Source organism: Grammomys surdaster, unplaced genomic scaffold (genome assembly GCF_004785775.1).
Source record: "Grammomys surdaster isolate TR1022 unplaced genomic scaffold, NIH_TR_1.0 126048, whole genome shotgun sequence".
Classification (NCBI taxonomy): domain Eukaryota; kingdom Metazoa; phylum Chordata; class Mammalia; order Rodentia; family Muridae; genus Grammomys; species Grammomys surdaster.
In genome coordinates this window covers 4,202,431-4,212,013 of record NW_021620860.1, presented here as the reverse complement: position 1 = coordinate 4,212,013, position 9,583 = coordinate 4,202,431, and the positions used below count along the sequence as shown (strand labels likewise).

The 9,583-nt window shown below is 44.1% G+C and overlaps 1 protein-coding gene across 2 annotated transcripts in view; it reads left to right on the top strand.

The window, feature by feature from the left end:
* Spop (speckle type BTB/POZ protein) overlaps nt 1-7,459 on the top strand; it is a 76,945-nt gene extending 69,486 nt beyond the window's left edge. The window contains exons 8-10 of one of the 2 annotated variants that reach the window (XM_028755063.1): nt 127-249; nt 4,387-4,529; nt 5,762-7,459. In XM_028755063.1, the coding sequence (XP_028610896.1) occupies nt 127-249; nt 4,387-4,529; nt 5,762-5,906 (411 nt within the window). In that variant the 3' untranslated portion in view covers nt 5,907-7,459. The remainder of the gene's footprint in view (nt 1-126; nt 250-4,386; nt 4,530-5,761) is intronic. The other variant, XM_028755064.1, reaches the window with a different exon arrangement.
* The last annotated feature ends 2,124 nt before the right edge of the window (nt 7,460-9,583 follow it).

The window sequence follows — 9,583 nt, the reverse complement described above, 5'->3', positions numbered from 1 at the left end:
TTCTACCCATGGTTTTAGGCTTAACTCATACAAGCTTCTTCCTCACCAGAACTCAGAATCATGAATATAGTTTAGGAATCTTGTTCTGTTAGAGGATAGTTCTCATGTTTGGCTTTTCTGGCGTAGAATCGGGTTGAAATTAATGATGTAGAACCTGAAGTCTTCAAGGAGATGATGTGCTTCATTTACACGGGGAAAGCTCCGAACCTTGACAAAATGGCTGATGACTTGCTGGCAGCTGCTGATAAGGTAAGATAAGAACAAGAAAATAGTCATATGACCAGGTCTTACAGTGATCTCTTCAGTTTTGTGAAAGGGCTTATGTGTTAGTATTGTGGGTGAAGTGAGCATGCATATATCTTACTTTAGGCAAGACAGTCTTATACATTGTCCCAACAATGTAGGAACCTTTTGGTATGGAAAGCATGCACTTTAATCCCAGAACTCAGGAGGCAGAGGCAGGTAAGATCTCTGTGAGTTGGAGGGCAGCCTGGTCTACAGAGCTAGTTCCAAGGCATTGAAGACTACACAGAGAAACCCTGCCTTGGACACACACACACACACACACACACACACACAGGGGCAGGTGGAGTGGGGGGGAGGAGGAGGAGAGACCTTTATCTGTATCTTGGCTCCCATTTTACTGCAGGATTCCTCAGAAGCTAGAGCATCTTTTATTTTATTTTAGTTTTTCCCTTTTTTCTTTTCTTTATTTTTTTTTTCAAATCATAATTTTTACTTATTCACACACGGGTTATAAACACAAAAAGGCAGGACGTGGGGAAGGGGATGACAGTGGAGCGTGGGTGTTCAGGGGGAATACAGATATCTTTTAGAACAGGGTATTGGCTGGGTGAAGGTTCAGGGGACAGGTCACTATGACTCAGCCTATGATTCACTTGTCCTTATCTAAGTTGGTATTGTCTGCCAAGGCTACCTATTTACAAGGTCTATGACTACTCAGGCTGGTAAATTTCTACAAAAGCTGCCTGTTTACATTAGCTTATAGCCATCTGTCTCAATGTTTTTCCACAGAGACCCAAGACTTGGTATTAGTATACATGTATGACAGGCCTATTGCTGATTTTAGGCCTATGACTGATTTTAGGCCTTCAGTGTGTAAGCAGGGATGCCCCTGACATCTCCTCCCTTCTCTAAGTGTAGAAGGGCTGTGGCGAATCTAATCTTGCGAAGGCGGGGATAGAGGCCTGACCTCCAGTAATTGAAGGGGACCTTGTAGTGGCTCCGGTCCAAGCTAGAGCATCTTAGTGTGTATGGGAAGTTTTGTTTTCCTCTTTCTTCCTTCCTCCCTGAGACAGAGTCTATGTAGCTCTGACTGGCCTAGAATTCACTCTGTAGATCAGGCTGACCTCTAACTCACAGAGATCCTCCTGCCTCTGCCTCCCAAGTGCTGACCGGGATTAAAAGTGAGAGCCACCACACTGAGTTTAGGAGAGTTTTCTGAAAGCAAGTATTGCTAGACAGCAGGTCTCCCACTCAGTTGACCCTGGAAGCATTTTTCTCAAGGATCACATCTGAGTAGAGGACCTGAGGACACAGTGGGGACTGACCTACATTATAAAGACACATCAGCTGGGGCCTGGAGGCTACCTGCCTGTGTCCCAGGGCCTATGCAGTACCAGTGATAGGATGGACAGTGTGATTGATATTTGCCCTGTAGAAGTGTTCCCTATATTTTAGGCAGGGGCAGTTGATGTTAAACAGTAGACCTCAGGAGAAAGCAGATGTTCTGGGAGCGCAGCCTCTCTCTGTTGTGTTCTGAGTTCTAGTACTTTGCTGAGGAAAAAAATTCTCTAACCAAGAGCATCAGAGCCTCTCTAGATTTTGTTCTGGAAAATTAACTCCTTTTAAGGACAGAGGATGGTACATAGGCATACAACAGAGGTTTTATCTGTGTTGAGCAGCATTTTGAAGTATTACTGAAGGCAAAGCATATAGACCCAATTGTTTCTCTTGGTGAAGATTGGGATAGTAACTCTATTCTTTTGTTTTGTTTTGTTTTTTGAAACAGGGTTTCTCTATGTATCCCTGGCTGTCCTGGAACTCACTCTGTAGACCAGGCTGGCCTTGAACTCAGAAATCCACCTGCCTCTGCCTCCCAAATGCTGAGATTAAAGGCGTGCGCCACCACTGCCCGGCAACTCTATTCTTATTACCTTTTAAGACTTGATTAATAGTTAGCAACATGAAGATGCCACACTCTCCCTGTCAGCCTCATTTCTGACTAGAAGAAACTTAGTTTCACTGAAGACAATAAGAAAGTATTTTCAATGCACCATGAAAATTTGGTGGAATTTTCAATGCACCATGTTTCCTTCTGACTTTAAAAAAAGAAAGCAGTTGAATCCAACAATGCTATAAATTTATGAATGAGAAGTTGCCAGGTGGTGGTGGCGCACACCTTTAATCTCAGCACTCAGGAGGCAGAGACAGGCACTCTGAGTTTGAGGCCCCCCTGATTGACATAGCCAGTTCTAGGACAGTTAAGGCTACACACAGAAACCTTATCTTGGGGGTAGGGGAGTAGGGAAGTGGGTGTGCATTTTCAAATTCCACTCAGAATCTCCCACTGGGAAGCCTTTGCTCCAAGCCTATTTGAAAGTATGCTTTACCTTTATACCTCTCAGTGAGTTTAGGAAAACAGAGTGAAAAATCCTTCATGGAAGGATCTAAACATCTAGAATTTACCCAGGAGGCCAAAACAGCTTCTTCTGAGCCTTACCAATCTCCTAGGGACATGTGTAATTAGACTAAAAACAAAACAAAGCATGCTGCCCAGGTCTAGGAGACACAGTTCCAATCTCCCGAGTAAGTAGTGCCATTAGGCAAGGTTTTCAGAAGCATAATTAAGAAAAAAAACTTTGTCCCCCAAGAGACAAGAGTGGCTACTTTTGTCTAATTGTGCAGGCGGGATCAGAGCTATTCACAGCAGAAGTCCTTTAAAAGAATGTGTAAAGAAGGATAAGAGGGACAGTCCTTATGGCACTATAGAGAGGCGGACCATGTGCTCAGCCCCTCCCAGCACCTTCATTTCCTGCTTATCTAGTGTCATTTTCCCTTTTCTATGGAAACTGTTTTTCAGTTACTTAAATTTAAGAAATTAAAGTGGCACCAAAACCAATAAAACTCCCCTTTGCTCTAGGAGATCACAGTGCCAACAGGTTTTCCTCCTTGCCTGAAATTCATAATAAAAGTGTAGTGGTTTGATTGTTGTGATTCAGCCTGGAGGGGCATTGTGTCATCGAATTCTAAGGCCCTGAAGGTGGAGGCTCTATAGAGAGACTGGAAAGCCTCATAGCAAATGCTTCTCCTGTGAACTGATTAATGGCATTTTATTTCATGCCTTCTTTATTCCTGTTCATGCTATAGTAGAGAGCAGGTAGCCAAGGGTCATCAGACCTAACCATCTGGGTCAGTGAACGCACCAGCATCCACCTAGACCCTTCCAGAATGCCTGTGCTGTTAATTTAGAAAATAAGAGTATTTAAACTGAAATTAGAACCAGGGTATCTGCTGCTTTGTCCTTTTTTACCCTCAGAATCTTAACCCCAATAAAATAAGACTTGATTTATCTTTTCCTATTTGAAAGAAGCCGTTGGCTCACCCTCACTCAGGAACAATATGTGTCAGAGATGCTGGTGAAAACCACCACAGGGTCCCTTTGCACAGCTTGATAGGTCAGTTGGGGTATTTTGCCAGGGTAGTGACAATGTTTAAATAAAAAGAACTGTGGCAGCTGTGGTGGCACACACCTTTAATCCCAGCAGTCAGAAGGCAGAGGCAGGCAGATTTCTGAGTTTGAGGGCATCCTGGTCTACAGAGCAAGTTCCAGGACAGCCAGAATACACAGAGAAACCCTGTCTCAAAAACAAGACAAAACAAAACAAAAAACAAAAAAACAAAAAAAAAAAAAAAGAAAAGGAAGGAAGTAAAGAAAGAAGGGAGGAACCCCACCTTCAACAAAACGGGGCTTCAGCTATAAGTAGTAGGACTGCAGAAGTTGTGATAGAATGGTGTGCTCGCTTGCAGCTGGCCAGTGCTTCTCTGTCAGGGCAGGTGGTGACGGTGTAAGAAAGGCAGGTGGTGAGTGACTGTTGGGATGCAGATCTGCTCTGCTTGTCATCTCCTAACAAGTAAACTGTAGAGTCCGAGAGACAAGGCTCCCACGTTACTTCAGCTCTCTTCACTTTAGGCTTAAGCAGCTGCCCTTCAGAGTGTGGTTGTGTTGATGACTGTGTTGGTACTTTCCCTGTGCTCTGCAATTGTGTTCAGCTAGTTTCCCAGCCGCACAACTAAGGAGAAGGCTTCAGTGGCAGTGAGCCCTGAGCCATTGCTGCTCTGACCACAACACTGCTTGTTTCACAGTATGCCCTGGAGCGTTTGAAGGTCATGTGTGAGGATGCCCTCTGCAGTAACCTCTCTGTGGAGAACGCTGCGGAGATTCTCATCCTGGCTGACCTCCACAGCGCAGATCAGCTGAAAACTCAGGCTGTGGATTTCATCAACTAGTGAGTAGCATCTTCAAAGTCCCCTTTTCAGAATAGTTGGGATTAAGAAGTAAGAAAGACTTTGAATTAGTGGGTAAAGTGAACAAGCAGCTTCGTTAACCTTTTGATGTTAAATAGAGAATTTTCATCTTTTCATTCAGCTCAACAGAGTGAAAAATGGTTTTGCTTGCATGGATCAGGTTCTGCATGTGAAGCTCCTTACTTCCAAACAGTGCTAGGACAGAGTAGTGTTACTTACTGTCCTGGAAAAGCTGTGTGCCCCAAATGACAGCAGCCTCCCTTTACTTTGACCAACAAAAAAAGATAGATTCCAGGAGAATAGAGGTTCCTGTTTTATGAGTCAGTAAAATATGTTTTATAGTCTCTGTTGGGATCAGGGAAAGAGAAGGGGTAACATTAACTGACTGTTAAAGACTATTTGAAAAGGAGGCAGTCTACCAGGTCTGTTACTTAATTCCAAGTGACAGATGAGCTCACCACAGTACTTTCTAGAGTACTTTGAAGGAGCTGGGACAGGTTATTAGTATAGTCTTTCTCATTAGGACGCACTTTATTACTCCTTTGCGTGTTGGGGAGCAAAATTTGGAGGGAAAAGAATCCTCATAACAGCACCTTGGGGTCAACAAGTCTAAGATGTTCAGGTAGATGAGTGAACAATTTTAACACAGAAAATACACAAATATGGGGAAATAATGTCTTTTAAGCCTAGTTCCATGGTTGTCTCTAAGGTGCTAGCCTGAAACAGAAGAAGAAAGGAAGGACCAGTAAGTGTCAGATAACTTTTTAGAAGGTAACAACCATTGAGCAAAAAACAGCTGCCACCTTCTCTTTTCTGACCCTCAGTAGGCCCTGGCTGTGATGTGCCTTGTGGTCAGGAAGAGTAGTGAATGGCAGGAGCAGCTGGAGTCAGATCCCTGCTCTTCTCTTTCTTAGCATCCCTGAGTGTAAACATCTTCAGCATTATTAAGAGTTGGATGTACAACTCCCATTTTGAAAGTGCAGTACCTCAGAGTCCAAGTTTTCAGAGTTAGAAGAGCCACAGCCCAGTCTACCGGTCTGCACACTGTCTAGGAAGCACATTCTTACTCATATACGTGGTAAGAGTTCTGTCTGGGTTGGGCTGATTGCATTAACACTTCTACACCACACACTGGAAAAGTGGGCTGTCTAGGTAGCTGTTTGGTCCATGTGCACACTCCCTTTGGTAACTTATCTCTCCACATTTCTCCTAGTCATGCTTCGGATGTCTTGGAGACCTCTGGGTGGAAGTCAATGGTGGTGTCACATCCCCACTTAGTGGCAGAAGCATACCGCTCTCTGGCTTCGGCACAATGTCCTTTCCTGGGGCCCCCACGAAAACGCCTGAAGCAATCCTAAGATCCTGCCAGTTGGGAGACTCCATTTATTTTCCAGAAGCAGCAGCCACCATTGCTGCCACTGACTACCAGGTAGACAGCGCAGTCTGTGGGGCTTTTACTCTGTGTCGGGAAAGACTGCACCATGACCCAGACTTTAAAACAGCACTAAATAACTTAGGGGAACTGGGGGAGGGAAGGGCCCAGGACTTGGGCCACTCAACCTAATGAAACCCTGTTGCTCTGTCACCATGTGCCCTTTGGCCTGAGCAAGTTTGACACTGGGATTCAGTTTAGGCGCTGGCCTCAAGCCATCCCAGCAGTGGGACTTCGGAGAAATGGGCATCTGGCTGAGCAGAACAAATCATCAGGTGCCTGCAGCAAAAAGGAAGGGAAAGCAGAAACAAGGGGACATTTAGTCTTAAGAGATGGAAAAAGGAAAGAAGAAAGTGGTTTTTTTTTCTTCAAAAATCAGTTGTGGATTCCAGTAGTATTTATATTGAAAGAAGCAAATTTTAGTCCTTCCGACTGTGGATACTTGTGAAGACTCCTCACTACCATCCAAGTATCAGAAGAGCTCTCTCGCTAGCACTTACTGTTTGCAAGAACAAGCCCATCCTTTCATCCTCTTAGGAAAAGTGATGCTGACAGCAGAGGGGGAAGAAGTCATCTGACCTGGAAAATGAGTGGTTGATGGTAGTGGCTTCTGCCGAAACCCTTATTGGTGTTAAAAACTGGAAAAAATAATTCATCCAAAATTCATACTGTCCTGATATAAAAACTATGGTTCTGTTGTTTAGATATCGTGGAAAATGGATTTTTTTTGCATTTTTCTCTGATTTTATTTTTTCTTCCCTTCCCCTTCCCTTTTTCTGAGAGAGAGAGAAAGAGAGAGAGAGAGAGAGAGAGAAAGAGAGAGAGAGAGAGAGAATAAGAGAAGAAACAAATCCAGAAAATACATAAAAGAAAAAGAAGAGAAAAGAAAATTTTATTATTATTGCTATGTGAAAAAAAAATCCCAGCCCAGATGGCCTGGCTGTTTGTACCTGACTTGTCGCCTGCATAGGAGCCGGTCCTGTCACTTCTGATTAGCCCCTCTTCCAAAGGGGAGACTTCCAAATGTTAACTTTTTCTTTTTGAAAATATAAATAATTACTATTTTGTACTGTGTGGTATCACTGGTCTTTTGTTTCATTCACTTGGCTTGTCTCTTGGGTCTGAGTTTCTTGCTTGTGAGATTTTGAAGCCCTGGTTTGATCTTCATCTTGCAGGGATTATGTTCAAAATGTCTAAGAAGCAGTAGGGATTTATTTATTCTCCATAGTCTTTAGTTTTCTTTGTGAGCTCAGCATCTGGCAGTTTTTTGTCCTCCTTGAGGATCTGCCAACCATGTTCTGGTGAGAGTCTGGGACCAGGTCCTACTCTGCCAAGGCAAGCAATTGTAATGGGCTTCTTTTGCACCCTGTGTGTGTTAATACCTAATCCCAAATCTTCTTTTTCCTAACCTAAATATATATATATATATATTTTAGGGTACATGAATATGGAGATTAAATAAAGGGAAATTGTTGTGTCTTCTGGGTCCTGTCATTGACTGATGTATCTCTGGAAAAGCTAAGGTCTTAACTTCAGTGAGCTCACAAGAGTGCTGTGGGGTTCCAAGCTTCACAGCACTGGCCAGATAGTGGAACACACTAAAAACATACATTGTTTGGCCAAGGTTGCATTATTTAACCATAGATGGAACTTCAGCCTGTTCACATTCCATTGTCTTTCACTGTGACTTTACTCTTGGCTAATTCTCTGGTTTTCATTGCATACCTACTATTGGCTGGGTATGTGTGGGCAAGCAGCGGTTTTTACACAAGTGGGACTTATTTATTGTACTCTGTGGCACTTCCCAGTTTCCTCCTTAGTATGACCTGTGGAAAGAAGTGTCCAGTTCCCTGTGTACTGGCTGCTGGCCACTGTCATTTGGCCCCCACTTCTAAATTGATGCATAAACATAATGATACAGCATCTCCTCTGCCTATGCTGCCTCTGTGTTGGTTCTGTAATTCTCAGCTCTCAGCAGACCTTAATCTACAGGGTCCTTTTCAAACCTCCAGACCTCTTACAGAGTTTGGTTGGACAGGTGATAGGTAGTGCTGGCCTGTAGCTGGAAACGGAGAAATTGGAGGAAGGCGCGTGCCTAAGGTCACATGAGTACCGAGCACCAGCTCGTCTAATGTCATATCCTGACGATTATATAAGCAATGAAGGAAGTTCCATTTCTGGAGTGCTTAGGTACAAAATTGGAAGTGAAGCTTGCTTCCTCTGGGAATAGCAAGAACAAAGCTCCAGAAAGGTGCCTCCCTCCACTGGCCTGCTCCAGAGCTCCCAGCAGAGCGAAGCGGATTTGCCTTCTGAACTTCACTCACTCCTGGCCCTGGGGTGAAGATGGAGAAAGCGCTTTCAGGAAGGGCGCTATCCTGACATCTGGCTTTTGGCAGGATAAAGGTCTGTTCTGGGATTTTCCATACTTGTAGAATTTCCAGCATGGACTTCACTGTGGTTTGGAAACTGGTGGAATTTCAGGTACAGATGAAGCAGCTCAGTGCTTCTCCTGGTATTACATTCTTTCCAGCCATGTTTGTTTTTGTTTAAATGATACAGTTGAAGCCATCTGGTTATGACAACATCAGAGCCCCAGCATACTGTTGATAAACCTCCCACTGCCACCACCTCTTCCCTTAGCTCCCCCACATCTGAAATTTAATTCAAGTTAACTCCACAATCTGGGGCATGTGCTGTCACTGAAGAGATGTCCGTGCCAGTGGAACAGTTGGAGATTGCAATTCCACGAGGATATGGCTTATTTATCAAAACGATATTTCAGGCAAGTAGTTCCACAGAACCTTCGGAGTTGTGGTTTGGGGGCCAAATAGAATATCTGGCAATGTCCCCATCTCCCAACCTCCCTGTGGTCAGCCTCTGCCTCTTATCTGGCCATTCGTGGGGGAAGATTTTTTTTTTCCTATTTCCTACATGGAGATTAAACCTGTCTGTCGTTATTAGGCAGCTTGGAGACCTTTATAGGTTTGAACAATTTAGGAAAGAACCATCCTTCTTTCTCTTCTCACTGATAAGGCTGCCGGCCTTCAGCTGTCAGAGAGCCTACTGCTGCTTTTTTCTTTCCTTTTTTAATTCCAGCCAGGAGCATGAAGATACTACGGCAGGCAGGCCAGGAGATCTCTGGCTGGACCAGTGTTCTGAGAGTTCCTTTTAAAACATGGCTTCAGCTTGTTACGGGATCTCCATATTGGATGAACCCATGCAGATGAAGGAAAACACCCAGGCTGGGGAGAAGGGGTGGCCCTGCATGTGAAGCTGACTGGTGCTTTGTTCTGGCCCTTCAACTCCTATAAAAGAATTACTAAATCAACAGGCAACATGGCTGCATTGCATCTTTCTGTATACCTTTGTCAAAAACAAATTCTTGGCTGGAACCCAACCTTATTTTCCACAACTAATTATTTTTTTAATCAGCCTGGGCCCCGTGTGTTTCCTTTGTCTGCTGACTTTTCACCGTACTGTGCCCTCCATCCTTTAGATTCATTTCTGATGGCTTGCTGACTAATCAGACATTCAGGTGAGTCTCACTGGCCTGCTGTGTACGTGCATGCACAAGGTAGCCATACCTTCCCACTTTGAATTTCA